Genomic DNA, 16,505 nt, shown 5'->3' with positions numbered 1-16,505 from the left:
TACATTCCTTTGTATAGTTTATTGTTGTATAGTTTATTATTGTGTAGTTTGGTATCGTTTTGTGTAGTTTATCATTGTATTGTTTTGTATAGTTTTGTGTGGGCCTTTTTTAACCAGGAACTTTTTTATTCCACAAAACAGGCAGAATTTGTTTACTTCAAGTCTCACATATTTTGAATAATTTTCAAATTTGAAGTCACAGTCAAGAGGTTTTTTTTTTTTCCTTTTCAGCTTTACATAAACAGTGACAAAAGAAAAAACAAAAACAAAATAACAGAATAGAAAATGATGTAGAATAGATGTAGTCCATTATCAGAGACGTCACCACGAAGGCCTCCCATGCTTGCTAGACTGGCACTGAGGACTGAACTGCTGGTCTCAGCTCCGCCCTCGCGAACGCGCCCCCGGTGAGGGAGGGAGGCGGTAGGGATAAGCTGCAACCTGTCCTAGCCCACAGTCCAGGTGATCATCCTTCGCCACCTGTGAGACAGCTTGTGCAGCCTTGCCCAGGAACGCAGAGAGCGAGCGCGGCAGGAGACAGCAAAAAATGCCTCCTTGTCTGCTTCCTTTGCCAACGCCTGAATTTGTTATGCAAACTGCTGAGTGCATTTTCCACATGATATACTTTAAAGAAGATAATCATTCTCTGGGGGATGTGAGGTAGAAATTTTATGATTTGCCCATCAATGTCTTATTTATAACTCAGAGTCGGCACTGAATAACAAATTTGCAGGTTTAAAAGGAGATACGGCCATGTGAACAGCAGTCATGACTGCTGCCCTTATCATGATGGTGTTTGAGAAAGCACTAAACAGCCCTTGGATGGCCATTGTCTAGTCTCTTTGGAAAGAGCCTCCTTAGGAACATGTGTAGGGCAGATAGTTTGGTCTGCAAAACATAAAAACACATCAATTACGCTTCTTATTCCACCCCCAACCCCCATCCCCCTCCAGAAAAAACACACCTAACCTGAGTAGATAAGTAAACAAACAAACAAACAAATATAAAACATTCTTTCTGTATGATCACACTTTAAACACCCTCTTTGAATAGTTATTAAGCGTAATTGAAAAATGTTCATGATGTTTGTTTGAAGATACCACGCTACCAAGTCACTGGTATCCCTGACCTATTTTACCACAGATATACTGCAGCCATAAAACTGCAAAACAATGGCTCCCAACAGTCTCTGAACAACTCTGTGATTTTCCGCTGAAGAGGCCTGGCGTGGTTTGGAGACCGAGGGTGTTTATTGTCTGCGTACCTGTAACTAACTCATTATGCTTTATGAGTTATGACACATTAAACTGGAAGCTAGCTGCTTTACAAGGCGATAGTGTTGATCTCGAGCTGTAATGGAGGGCCCATGCGGAGGTGACTTCATTCTGTCTAAAATGTTTTCTGTTCAATGGGGATTTATGCACTAGCAAGGCTTGTTAAAGTAGCCATACCTGCTACTCAACGGTTATTTACTAAAAAGAACAATTTTAGCTTCAATTTTAGCTGGTGACAATACACCACCATTTAGCCAAGAAGAAGAACACAAGCCTCTAAAACCATGGTAACCTGGGTGTAGAGATGCAAGGACTGTGTTTTTAATAAACACAACAGGGTGCACAGAAATATATATGACTCATTACATGCGCACTGTAATTTACTGTGTAGACATTATTGGACTGAGTGATGCCTTGGTAATACGTTGGTAATACAGCCTAGGTAATAAGAGAACAAGTCTGAACTATATACTGAACCTTTTCATTTTCGAGCATTTACTGTGCTTCTAACAGGCTTTTTTTTATTTGACCCAGTTTATAGTAACAGATTTGGTACTGAGGTGTTAGACCATTGAGCAGAGAATTACTGGCAGAAGAAAATCTCCTCACCCTCCAGACATGGAAAAATATCACAGGTGGTGGAGACCAGGGGGGTCATCCAAATCGCCACTTCCCAACTGGAGCCATGGGCCGTGGGAGAAAGCAAAGGCTGGGTGCAATATGGCGCATTTTCCCCCTGGCCGAACAGTTTGACCTCCTTGTATAAGTCAAGTACCAGGAGAGCTTGAAAATAATTAAGAGTCAAAAGTGACTCCAACATCTCCTTAACGATGTCCTCTTCAAGTAGGAATGGACATTAAAGCCCATTGAGCCTTCCCAAAGCACGTCCTGGTGCCCTAAACATTGCTGTGTGTGTTCAGTGTGAACGCGCTTTAACAGAAGTCCTTCCACTGATGACAGTTCTTATGCTCTGGAAGACCTTGAAAAGGATGGCAGTTCCATACACAAGATATGGAACTGGAATAGGCAAAATAGGGAACTAGAGTATGCAAAATATGGAACTGGAATATACAAGACATGGAACTGAGCAGATGAAATAGGTACCCAGGTCAAGGCATGTCCAAAACCTCAGCCAGCTGAGTCATAGCAGCTGCCCAAATTGAAATGCCCAGTGGTGGGAAGCTCTTTTAAGTATTACAAGTTAAACCTACAACCATAAGGGAGGACAAAGAAAAGAAACATATTTTTTCAATTCAGCCTGTGCTGGTGTGCAGATAAGAGTGTCCTGTCTGAGTGCTTGTGCTTGAGTCCTTTATCGGTGGAGAAGAGAACCCTGAACCGTGACTAATGCAAGGTGGCGCGTCGGGGAGCTCTCCGCTCACTTCTCCCCCCGCCGGCCACTCTCCGGACGGGGGCCGGCAACACGTCAGAGCTCCATCTGCTGACCCTTCTCCCCAACTCCACACATGGCCTCTGATCCCCCTCCCCTCCACCTGGAGGTGAAGCACTCGAGCACCACAAGGTCCCTCCTAACCAGGATTATGCAGGGACCTACGGAAGGGTCTGGGGGATGGGTGGGTAGGTTGGGTGGGTGGGTGGGGGGGCAAATTCACCCACAAGCTAATGACACAAAACAACTTCACACTTTAAAGGCTCAGATAATGCCTTCATCCTCGCATTAGATGACGTAACGGCCCAGCTAGCAATCGAAACTGCTCCATTCCTGCTAGCACTTTACTGTGACCTCTGCTCTGCGCCTGTGTTTGTGTACTCCGGCAAAAAAATGCAATAAAACAATGAAAAAGGGAACATTTGGCTGACTGACATGAAAGGCAAAGTTCAAAGGGATACCGAATTACAGTGCAGTTGCATCATATGAGGGAGAAGGGAGTCACTTGCTGAGGAATATGAGTTCTCAGATTTGAATAGAGGGCTGCAGCCTGAAAAACGCTAGAAATTTGTCTTGATCACGATCTGTTTAATATATTCTGACACAAATTTGATGGCAAAAATGTGTTCCAGTCAGATCAAGGAAAGAAGAAAAGGAAAATAAAGAAGTGAAACAAAAGATCTGTGCAAATAAATAGCATTTTTACAGAAGAACAGCAAGTCCGTTTTAGCATATAGATTGTCACTTCTTGTTTTTCAGCGTCGTATTTCTCTTGAATGTGTAAACAGAACTAACCATGTACTACGAGCATACATTTGTTTGAAACGATATTTCCTCCACAAATCTGCCTAAATAGAACATTTTTCAAGAAAGCTCCTTATTCAGTCATCTATCTGTAGATCCTAGCAGCCTATACAACAGGAATCACGGCAGGTTTTCATTGCCTGACCACAACGGTCTAATTGAAGCTTGACTTCAACCCAGAAGCCATGTGAACACACCCTCTGATCACCACACGACCTCCACACTGGGCTAAACACAGGGCGTTTCCCTTCTAAAGGAACATAATAACACCCTTCTATTTCTGCGCAGGCAGATGGGAGCTCGCCGTACGTTAGCAGCGTACGTTCGCAATCCTTTATTTGCAAGCCGACTGTTGAATTCAATTTTGTGGGGATATTGCGATTTATTTTGGCTTAGGTGTTCTTTTGGGGTCCTGTCACCTTTCAAATGAACCCCTGCAGGACGCATTCAAATAAGGACACGCAAAACCCTCAAACGAGACGAGACACCCTGCTTTCAGAGCAACAGATGATCCGGCACTGAACGCGCGGGAGATGTTAGACAGTCATTTATGGGGTTTTTATCAGATGGGGGCTAGGCCTTATTCCAGCGAGACTGAGTGGGTTCGGTAAAGTGTCCCCTTTGCTTTCATCTGCTTCCCGGTCGCAGCGTTTCATCCTGTAGAATGTCGGAGAAGCTTTGGTAAGACCACCGTAAAAAGGGCAACCATAAACCCAATAACAGGATAAGAAACTTATTTTTGGCTATATTATGAACATAAAAGTTGAATTAGAAACTGTTCTTATCAAGCTTAACTCCGGTGTCTGTGAGTTACCAAACAGCATGTGAAAAAGATAAGCTCACGCAAGCTCAAACGCACGTTCCATACCGTTTCTCTTCTTTTTTTTTGCGTCTGCCAACAGAAAGAGGGGGCATGTGGACAATCAAAATGTTTTTCAGTATTCAAATATGCATGAATTTAGATTGCACAAGACTCCTTAATACCGCTGCCAATGTGAGGAGGAAGGTGAAGCAAGTAACAAAATAAATGTCTTTTGAAACTACAAGCAACAGGTGAATGGGAACAGGCAGGTCCTCTGACGCCCCGTGGCAGACAGAAAACGAGTCCTCTGCTTCTACTGACAGAGTCGGCCATATACTGTTCATCCATTTTAGTTTCGGATTGAGTTTATTTGACAAGTTGGTAAAACATTCTCAGGCAGAACATGATAAAGCTTAACAGCTTATTTCAACTAAAACACTCGAGAAGGCAGATGCAGCAATTTACCAGGTGGCCAGTAATAACTCAAAAAGACCAATCAAGCCTTAAGGGCCGACCAGTTAAACCAGTTAACGTCTGATTTAGTACGTTTGACTGCTGCTGACAGTCCAAAGTTTTAAACGTGTGGCTGATAGGAAGCAGCACGGCTACTAAGCGCAAAATGCCAGTCACAAAGTTTAGCATCGTAACCGCAAAAGCAGAGAATACTGGCTCACACTGATCAATTAATGACCACAAGACAAAATGTAATACAGACGCTCAGTGTCCATAAAGTTTAGTGATACAAAAGGATACAAAAGTGACTGTGTTACAAACTGTGAAGTCGGAATGATGTATTCAGGACTCCGATGTGGCAAAACATCTCATCAGAAAACAAACAAACAAAAAAATGTGACGAAATATGTTGTTCAGAACATTGTGCTTGTTATCCAGGAATAAGTAAAGGACAGGATACACTTACAGAGAAATCTCAGAATACACTTACAGAGAAATCTATTACAAACATGCAAAGATGGAACAGTACCCACTTCAGGGTCCATAATGAACTGGAGTTAAACTGGGAGTTAACTTGTTGACCGTGTTAATCAGAAAACTGCTTCCTTTATATTATGATGTCTTTCATGCTACTGAAAATGTCACCAGTTTCAACTCGGGGCTAATATCTCTAAGGACACAACCTGGTCTACAGACAGCACCTCTGTAGCGAAGAAGACACGACAATACGTCTGCTTCTTAAGGACACGCAGAAAAAACCTTCACACCTTCCACAGAGCCGGTGTATACAGCCTTGCCGGCAACGTCGAGGTCTGGTGCATCAACTGTGCCGGAGAGCAGAGGGCCCCCAGGGGCCAGGGATGAAACGGGCCCTGGGCTGCTTCAGTAGGCCTCCCCTCCCGCTCGTCTGTGCCATCCGTGTTGGGAGACCATGGCGAGCAGCACCACCAGGGACGCGTGCAGCCCAGTCGAGACCCCTTCACAAGGCTGCCATCTGGCAGATGGTACCGCGGCATCCAGCCCAGTACCAGTTCCACCCCCCCCCCCACCCACCCACACACACACACACACACACACACACACAAGGCCATCGGGATTCTCAACCTGCCTTCTTCCAGTGCTTATAATGACCCACCTCACTCCCCACCTCACTGTCACTGAAAACACAGCAGAGGGGCTTCGTTTGGGTAGATGGGACTTTTACATGGTGTGTTGTCAACTGTCAAATAAATTGAAATGTATTTTTACTGTTTATCATTTAATGCTTCAATAAGCCGTTTGTCTTGGTAATACTCACCAATGTTTGTCTACTGCTCATCACCTCTCAGAATTGTCTGTTACTGTTTAACTATTGTCCAAATTTCATGTAGCACTGACAACCCGGACAATATCATTTCCACTGCACACACACGTACAACAGATATCACAACAAGGTGTACCTTAGCTCGACTTTAATTTTAAAAGTGTACCCCGAAAGGACTTCAGCACAGGCCGAGGCAAGATATAAATAAATAAATGTCCAGTGCTGACTAGACTGTTTTCTCACACTGCAGCAAAACACACTAGCGTATGGTTACCTAAGCAGCCATCCACGTGAAACAAAGCCGCAGGTCTGCTCCGCTACACATCTGCCCCACTAAAACTACCCAGCTTTGCCGATTTGCCCTCAGCCAGTCCTGCGCTGTGCCTCGGTTTTCCTGCGCTACTCCAGAACTCCCTTGGACCGGTTCTGCGCATCCTGGTAAGAGCCTCTGCAGGGCTCCTGAGCTCTCTTTTACAGTGTAACCGTAGAGAAAGCAGGCTGTTCTGGAGCAAAGCAGATTGCTTCAGCAGACCACAAATGCTGACAGATGGCTTCTCAACCTTTTTCCCTGGCAGCCTTGGCGGTTACAAGGGAGCACTGCAAGAAAACCACCCATTTGGAAGTATTTTTGGAGTTGTTCTCGGTTCTTAGAACGGCAGGCTTGAAATATCTTTCAGACTTTAAGGGCGCATGCAGAGCAATAAGAATGAACTCAATAAAAAAGATCTGGAGTAACAGAAGTAATCCACAGTGAGGAGATGAACGTAATATTTACTGGAGAAGTTTCTGAGCTGCACCTGTAGGGGACCAGCTGTCATCTATGAATGATTTCACTCTCTGCTGCGTCAGTATTCCATTAGAATTAACTGTGCAGGATTATTCATCTCTGAAATTTCTGAAGGGTAAAATAATCTCAGGTGCCAAATGCAGCATTTGATTGAAGCACGTTCCTGATAGGAAACAAACATAATGCAATATAGATAATTGAAACTATAATCTGTCACATATATAATGAGGACATTTCAGCCATCTAATTAAATGGGACAGCAAGGTACTTTAAGGAAACAGCACTGATGTCTTGGAGGAGGATAGAAGCACGTCGAGGCAACAAAAAGATCCTCCTTACCTCGAGGTTGCCACGGGTGGCCAATATTAGGTAAATGAAATACTCACAGAAGACACAAGAAGTTTCATTAAGACCATGAAGGACATCCCTAATAAAATCCTTGGCTTGACATTAAGGAGGTCCCCAGTGATGGCTGATTAATTGGAGGCGCAAATGAAAGCTTGCTAGAGAATTTCGATCTCGTGAATGCATCTTATCCCAAATAGTCCTTGCAGACAGAAAGAATCTGTCAGGAGCTGCACGTAGCACGATACAGCCTAACATCCAAATCCCCCAACCATCCACCATCTCCACCACCTCCACCCAAACCCTCCAACGTCCACCGTCTTCGCCACCCCCACCCAAACCCTCCAACCGTCCACCATCTCCACCACCTCCAGCCAAACTCTCCATTGTCTCCACCACCTCCACCCAAACCTTCCAACCCTCCAACATCTCCATCACCACCCCCATAGCCACTGTAACTTTATCAAACTATAAAGAAGAAGGCAAACAATCCTACTGTAAGAATTTAGCATTTGAGTCTGATGACATAAATAAACAGGACGTCTGAGAAACATAATGCACTTCTCACAACTTTACCCAGTGTGGAGAGAGTTCCAGAAAAGAGCCCAAGTTCACAGCAGCAGTCAGAGACTGTTTAACAGAGATGCAGTACTATTATCTCTTTCTTATACCTTAAAGCATCAAAGGCGAGCCAGTGACAGAAAGCTAAGCGTGTTCAGCTAGGAGACAGGCTACAGGAGCATTAGCCTCAGCTGCTGTCACTCCAAAAAGGTCAACTTGAAAACATAAAGCATACATGAAAGGAGGTTTAGCCTCTTAAGCATCATAATGCTGTCACATGATACCAGTGTCATCCACTCAGTGTAACAAGCAGAAAATCGCAACAATAAGAAGCCCATTGGAATGCGCTTCCACACTTTGCCGGGAGAATACAGTTAGCACCTTGACAGATCCAATGTCACTTTTGTGGGCCTGGTAGTACTGGTCCTTCAATAGGTTGTATAAAGGCTATATGTCATGTGAACCAACAAGCTAGACTGATAATGATTTAAAAGGCTGGACGAGACAGGCCCCATAAAAGGGCTCTGACAGCTCATCTGCAGCAGCCGGTTTCCGACAGGATGTCAGCATCGCAGAACAATATGTCCCGATGTCACCTCCAGATAGGCTCGTCTTGACTGAATGCCCGATTGGACTCATAAATTCTGCGTCTAATTACATCCACAAAGGAAAACACATGCCCTCTCACAAGCCTTTTGGTTGACTGTTGAAAGAAGCAATGAACATCGCTATCATACCACTTGCCATGTGGTGACTAGCTCATATGTCATCATGATGGCTTAATATACCATAATTAGGCCAATGCAAATGTCTGTTGGCAGGCCAATAGTAATGTGTTGACCTATCAGAGATGTTTGACTTAAGAAAGCTCCACTGATGGGAAAGGAAAGGGAGCCGATGATACCGGAAGGTAACTCGCTCAGCCACAACTAATGGTTGAAAACAAAAACAAACATAAATTACATAGCTGCTGCGTTCATAAGTTGTTAAGAAATTATTACGCATGATCACTAACCAAAGAATACCTTGCACAAAAAAGACAGAAAAAAACTATAACCATATTATTCATCATTTTAATGCTAATTTATGCACTTACACAAAGCAGAAAATCTTCTTGTATTCAACTGGACCTAAACAAGGTCTCGTGCATATGACATGAATCATATGACCATTGGTTACAATTGTTTGTTTGTTTGTTTGTTTTCATAAACCCAACACTTTTTTGACAATAAACCAAGACAGCTGTTACAAATAAATTATTTGAAAGATTTTTCTGTCTAAACTATATGTAAAATCACTAACCAATTTTGTAACTCTCTCAAGTACTGTCCCTTTCATCTCTTATTGACATAAACATTTATAGACCAGTTGTGATAGTGGAGGGTTAATCCCCTGAAATGATATAATTACCATTTCATGGATTACTGCGTGTCTTCTGCTTTCATCATCCAGCCATGCATGGTTAGGCATTTGCAATGTTCGCCTTGCTTTGTTCATTTCAGACAGCTAAGTGCAGGACGAGGAGATCAGCATTTAATAAATAATGATTTGTCATACAGGTCCATCAGAGTAAAACAAACTCATTTAAGACACTGTCTACTTATTCCTGGTTATGCACTGAAACAATGAATCCAAATGCTTTCGAAATGTCATAACCAGGATTAACAAGACAATTAACCACACACTCTGTCTGTCGTGCTGAATGGCGTTATAGTGCTTTTCTTTATTAGAAAAAACAAGATTTTTTTTTTAATTAGGAGGAAACCCGTCACTGTTAATCTGCGATCAGAATCGCCCCTTCCCGACATCCCACGAGCCCGGCGTCAATGCCTTCCTCTCCACAGCTGTTTGTTTGTCTGTCCTGAACCGCTGATAAAATGTGAGGCGCTAAATGAGGTTTCACAAATAGTCCAACTTCCACGGCAGCAACCCAATTATCATGGCCGAGATAACCTCTCCTCTGTCAGGGGGAATTAACCGTCGTCCCGGCGATACCTTTCTTAGAGCCATGGCGCCGTAGTCAGGAGTCGTCATCACACTTGTCGCTGGTTAACCCCGACGTTATGTGGAACTAATTATTTACAGTTCTGCGGGCGGCGGCTTATTTACATTTGCGTACAAAATGCCAGTTTGATAGATGTCACCACAGTCCTCCCCGGGCCCTCTTCACACTGTGCTCAAATAACGCAACGTTTTAGTTTCTGCCCCCTTTCATTATGTTCGGCTTTTCCATCCATCTCTCCAGTCGCCTTCCACATGCCATAGCTGCAGCACCCTGTGGAAACACATGGCATCTCAAGCCTGCAGCCAGAAGTCTCACATCACATATTGAGATCAGTTATTAAGTTCGTGGGCACTATATTAATACATACTATGAACTGCATAGCTGATGTTATTGTGCATGTCTGTCATTCGATATTGTGTTTTGTTACTGCCGGACAGCACCTGAAATACTAGTGTCTCCTTCTAAGACGAGAATACTATGAATGTTACAAGAACAATTTGTTCTATTGCAGGAGTTTAATTCAGTTTTATTCTTAAAGCAAATCAATGGCAATGATTGGATACAGCTTACTAGTTATGAGAAAGATAATGTAGCCTGCTATGCTAGCTATACTACTTTATCTACATGTTCCAGCAGCTAGTGGTAATAAAATTCTCTACAGAGAATTTCTGTCAAACCGGCATCTTATTAAGGCTAATGTTACCTGATAATTCACATTTCTCACAAAGTAGATTCAAACTATTTTAAAAATTCATTCTAAAATAGTTTATTACACTGGTAGAAAATCAGTATATCAGGAAAATGTCTTTATTTAATTTTGTTGGGCATTCACTGGCATGGTCTAGCATACACAGTGAGCAGGGTGTTCGTGGAGGTTTTAAACAACGGTGAAAAAAGAAAAGTGAAGTGCTACGTCTGAAGGAATAGACTACAATAGCACTTGTGTTCATATAATAATATATATGTATGCATTATATAAAATGATCCTTCTTAAGCCTGTGAGCAATGATCTTTGAAGGAGCTTACCCACTACCTATCACTGGGATTCCTCTTACATGAAGAAGGAATGGCTGGATTATATCCCGGCAAAATAAGACTTATCTGCGGCGCTTGTCACAGGTTATAAGACTGAGTGACTTTGTTGTGACTGTTTTCCTTCTCTGTCACCAAGGAGGTTTTCAGTTCCACCGACAGCCCACGTCCCCCGGGATCATGATCAATAGTACCCGGCTTTAGCCGGATTAAAATGACGTGCATAGTCCCGCCGTAATCGACTACGACAAGGGTGTAGCTGTAGTAGATTAATAAAGGGAGCTCGTCGCAAGCACTTTGATAACACGCAAACAGTCTAACCTACAGTCTTCTCCTAAAAACGTTATTTCTTTGGGGTGCTTCGTATTGTACCGGATGACCATCCCTGGAAATGACCCACTGACCCGCTTGGGATGGTGCGTTTCTACATACCACTGGAATATCAGAGGATACATTCTCGTCATGAAACACATTAGATAATGGCGTTATCACAATTAAGCCAGTTGTGACTGTGCAGACAGATGCTGCCATCACACCACCGCATCTTGCTTTAAGTAATGAGATTAACCACTGAGAGTTTTCAGTGGCCTGACACTCTTAAGTATTTAGCAGCTCCAGCGAATCACACCTTCCCTCTGAGCCACCATCTGTGTGTCCTATTGATCGCTCACTCGCTCTTGCTCAGACAGCTGGAGTCCTGCTCTCCTGCTCGCCTGGTCAATGGTTATCTGACCTGCAGTCCAGACGGCATTCAACATGACACTATGGCTTCTAGCTTGTATACCCCTCTCCCCATAAATGGTCTGAAAAGCAAGAACTAATAATCTTTTCTTTTTTTTTTTTTTGTATTCGACTTCTGCGCGAACTCGTTTCCAGAGACACTTTCGGGCCCCTGTCTGCATCTGCATCCTCTGATCCAGAGATTTCCAGACATGTTAACAATGCAGTTCAATCTCTAGTCCCTATCTATACAGTAGAGCTTACAGTAGATATTACGCTACTTGTTTACACGCTGGAGCGTTTTCTCATGCATGCTATCATCTTCCCTGTATTTAATTTCTGTGCCATCAGTCTGCACACGCTCCACCTGAGGGGACACAACAATGACAAGTACGTGATCATGCTTACATACTTCCCATAATTCATCATCAGTCTTCATAGAACAGAGTATTCCCAGTTATTTATCGTAACACTGATTTAAAATGCTGCTAGTTTGGTCAGACCTAGCTGCTTATGTCCTGCACAACAGTGGTAGCTCTCTCGGCAGAGTTGGCTGCTGTTATTAGGAAGCAGACTACAAGCTAGCGTTTTCCCCAAATGACCCCCTTGCACAAATGCTAGCGGATAGACTCCTGCCTGGAGCTCTGGGCAGTTGGCCGTTCCGTTGAGCATCAAGATCAGGTTGTAAACAAGCTGGTGTAAGCCTGTTTAGAATCAACAACAGTATCAATATCAACAACAGCCAAACCTCCCTGAGTAGGCTAACTTTGCATCCAAGTTCAGGACTCTTGCGTTGTATTCTTTAGGCATTAGACATTATCTTTAGTCAAATTCGGGGGGGGAGTCCCCTCACCAGAAATGTAATATTTTAAGAAGAATGGAACAAAGAGATTGTCAGCTCAGCTGGGTTTTTTAAACAGCATCTAAATCGCCACATCAAATAAATAAGCAAGTAAATAAATAAGGAAATAAATAAATCCAAAGGAGGAACAGGAGGTACAAAAGTGGTCTCTGAAAAGAGGGCAGTGAAAGGACGGAGGTTCTGTCGTTAGTGCGCTTGCTAAGTTAGTCACAACTCGCTGAGCTTTCTATCCACCTACCCCTGTATCTGATCCTATTACTGACCTTTCATGAAAAAAGCCATGCACGGGCACACGCGGCTAACTTGCTTCTCAGTAAACGCTGAAACATAAATATAGGAAAAGCTGCACCGTATACAACATCCTCAGTAATCTAACAAGGACAGATCACACAGATCAGTGGCTCCGGGATTATTGCAACACTACATCACTATTACTAGTGGTCTGTGGCTGCTAGATGAAGCAGACTAATCGGCACTGGATGAAAAAAAACAACAAAAAACCCAACATAATTTGATCCTTCCTTTCCTCCTTCGTTCCAAAATGAATCAGGCTGTCAGTGACTAGGGTAGACAATAGGCTAAGTCCATGAAAGACAGGGGCAGAGTGAGAACAATGACATATTTATCGCAGCAGACGTGAACTCTCTTCCCCTCGTCATATTCCCCTCTCATTACCGAAGCGCTGTCATGATTGAAGCATTCTCTCTCCACACAACCGGCCTCCAATCTGCCACCTCTAATTGACTGTGCTACACCACATCTTGCTCAGCGAGAAGCACCCCGTGTACCAATGCTTCATGTTTAAGCACTCTGGCGCTACTCCTGCGTTACAGGTAATTCGCGAAAACGAGAAGGAGATCTTCACTCCGCGCACTCGTCAGGGCGCATGCAGAAGACATGACTCACTCAGAGGAGAGGAAAGTGTGCAAAAACAAGGCTCATTGTGTCATGGGGAATGAACAACACAGAAACCCTGTGCACTCGAGCACAAAATTGCATTTTCTCATAGCTACATTTGGTTAATCTATTTGATAAAGGAGTAAATCAGATATAGGTGTTCAAATGCTAGACAATAAAACTGGAAGTTCAGCTTCATAACTGAGCAGAAACACATTATTACTTTCAACTGTACTCAGAATTTTTTTTTTTTTACTAGAGATTACAAATACAAGCTCACTACTTCAGTCAAAAATACTCAACTGTCAAAAAAGTCAAACAAAAATATTGATATACTATTGCTGTGAAGTATGAATATAACGTTACCATATGACTAAAACTGTTGATTTTAGTTTTGTAACTTATGTTATAAATCTTAGTAATTATTAATAAAAACATAAAAATATGTTTAATGGAAATATAATGAAATATAGTCTATATTATTATGCAAAAATGTACTGGACTCTCATGCAACCTGCTTATCACTTCATGAATCTGAAAACACACCATATGTAACTCATCCGCCCTACAGGTTACCAGCACCCTCCCTCAAAAGCACGAGCAGGAGCTATGGCCAAAATGCAGCACTGTCCATTATAAAGCACGGGTAAGTCAGGGGAGAATGCAAGTCTCATTAGCTAAAAACCGCATGGCCTTAAGCAGAGACCCAAATTAGTGATGTGAATGTTGTTGACCTAACCAGAATGTATGTGATGTCATCGGTACAGAAATAGTGTTGTATTATTAGTTCTTATTAATGTAACAGATGGGTGATAGAAAAAAAAAGTACCATAATCTTTCATAAATGCAGGCTTACACAATTACTACTGGGATACAGTTCCTACAAAACTAGGCAAAATTCTAATACCAACATATATCTTTATGACAGGGAATCGTTATGTAAATCAAATTTACATAATGCTGTAAGTTGACCATATTGTATCAGATCCGCAATAAAAAATTCAAAATAAAACCTAATAGTGATATTTCTGTCAGCAATGATGCTGTCAAGTCTCTTGAACATACACATGCATTGATGGATTATAATATGGTGGTTTTGTCTTATTTGAGAAGGCCTATGGATGAAACATTTCAAGGAAAAGCTCATAATGTCCACTGGCACTGATCACCAAGGATTTCTTGTATGAGAGTCATCTATCCAATATGACAGAAAACTCAGAGCGGATACAAAAGCTGGACTATGTTTCCAGGATACAAATCTCATTCTTTACACTAATCAGACACACAGCCTGGAACTAATGCAAATTAAAGTTTGCCTGGTTTATAAAAAAAAAAAAAGGTGAAGTAGCCACTAACATGTCATGTGATGTCACGTCAGAATCTTGATTAGACCGATGTGGTGTTAATTATTATTAGCAATGTGTCAGCTCACTTTATAACTAATACACGGCACTAATATACTGTTAGAGAATCCTATCAGACCTTCTTGAAGATGCACAGTTCCAATTATCCCAAGGTGCCCAAAGGAATTCCATATCAACAAATGTAACTGTGGTAAAACTGTTGCTGTACTGCAGTAATTAAGACAAGCATGGATAATGTATGTAATGTTCTGTGTAGCCTAATTCACCTTCATGTCACATTAGTGTGAGATGTCATATTCACCCTGATGTCACTTTGCTGTGACATTCGTACATTAAAAGGTCATCGAGGCGTGAAACTACAAAGCTTCAATACACCCTTTTGCACAACTTTACAAGCCCTGATACGGGATTTAGTTCAGAGTCGCCAGATGCACAGACATACGAGAGGGAAACGCCAGGAAAGAATGCCGGTTCATCTTCAGACAGGGTTCTTAGCCAGTGTCTCGCAGTGAACCTGTTGATGGATGCGATGCCGGAGCAGAGAATCCCACAAGTCCAATTACTGATACTATTAAATGTTCTCTACAATCGAATGGCATTTCCCCTGCATATAATGGTCGGAAAGTGCAATGGTATGCCAAAGCCAAGCCAGATGGTCTATATCTTCTCTACAACTGTACATGAATGTCAGCGGGATGCCACTTCGCGAACCACGGCGAACTGACGTGTGGGGTCATATAGCGTAAAGCAGGCGTGCGTAAAACACCGATCACCAGCGAAATGAATAACTGACTTCAAAAGATCTCTCCGTCATTCCGAGGAAAACGCGCAGTTCTCTCTGCTGCCGCGCTGTCAAAGTCGGGATTTTTTTTTTTAAAAAAAAGCTATCGTTTTACGCACGACGTAGAAAATCACCGCTCGATTTCCATAAGAACCTCTCGGAGTATGAGTGTCCCAAGAAGCGCTCAGCGGTAGTTCGGAGTTAACCTCCTCTAATTCCGCTTCCACAGACTTTATCTTCTCCATCTACTTCTGCAGCATCGGTAGGCTACCTTCCTCGAGTTTCCCCTATTTAAACAGCGAAACTAATTCATAGCGCTTAAAGGACACCAATGACTAGGATACAAAGATTCATAAACAGTTGATCTGAAAAGAAAGTGAAATACGTTTTGTTTTAAAAACACTCCAAACGCGCGCAGACCGCAGAGAAGCTTTACGGCGAACATCGGTGCTCGGGAACGTGCGCAAGCATTAGCTTCAGCACTGCTTTATAGTCGCTGCTCGGATTTGCCGAGAAACTCAATATACCAAGTCGCGTAAACTTTAATGGCTCACCTTTATGTAGAAACGTCCCTAGAATCAGGCAAATAACGAGTGAAACGGAGAGAGATCCGCTCGCCGAGATCGCCATGTTTAACACCTGCTTCAGACTGGCGGCGCCAAATCACCTAGAGACGGTCATGGGATAATGAGATGCGCAACGGGGAGGGAGGACACGGCACCACAGCCACAAAACACATTCATCTGTCAAAGCACGACAATAAACACGCTTCTCCCAAAGAATAGCCTGTTACCCACTGGTTCGTAAGTCTATAAATAAAGTCTTAGCTAGCTTTTACTAATTGTCCTTTTGGAATTGCGCGTCGCTTTTCATTTCAAGTTAGTTCAAGTGTATTGGGAATAATGGCTCAAGCACGGGCTGCTGGCTTCCCGGTCTGGCTCTAAGTATTAGAGTTTATCCTATGTATGAACTTAGGAAAGGGGCCTGAACTTAGGAAAGGGGCACTCGGCCATTAGACTGCCGTGCTGACCCCGTAACAGGCCGTCAGAAACTAATACCGTGTCCGAAGTGAGGAGTTACGCAAAAGGCCATCATTTCATACACGAACAGCGCCCCCTGTGTTGA

The 16,505-nt window shown here is 42.9% G+C and overlaps 1 protein-coding gene across 3 annotated transcripts in view; it reads right to left on the bottom strand.

Annotated features, from left to right (window-relative positions):
- cadm1b (cell adhesion molecule 1b) overlaps positions 1-16,027 on the bottom strand; it is a 96,019-nt gene extending 79,992 nt beyond the window's left edge. For all 3 annotated transcript variants that reach the window (XM_027022398.2, XM_027022401.2, XM_027022400.2), the window contains exon 1: positions 15,935-16,027. In XM_027022398.2, the coding sequence (XP_026878199.1) occupies positions 15,935-16,010 (76 nt within the window). In that variant the 5' untranslated portion in view covers positions 16,011-16,027. The remainder of the gene's footprint in view (positions 1-15,934) is intronic.
- Between the last annotated feature and the right edge of the window lie 478 nt (positions 16,028-16,505).

This window comes from Electrophorus electricus, chromosome 15 (assembly GCF_013358815.1).
Source record: "Electrophorus electricus isolate fEleEle1 chromosome 15, fEleEle1.pri, whole genome shotgun sequence".
Classification (NCBI taxonomy): domain Eukaryota; kingdom Metazoa; phylum Chordata; class Actinopteri; order Gymnotiformes; family Gymnotidae; genus Electrophorus; species Electrophorus electricus.
The sequence above is the reverse complement of the archived record's forward strand: the minus strand, read 5'-3'. Positions and strand labels throughout refer to the sequence as shown.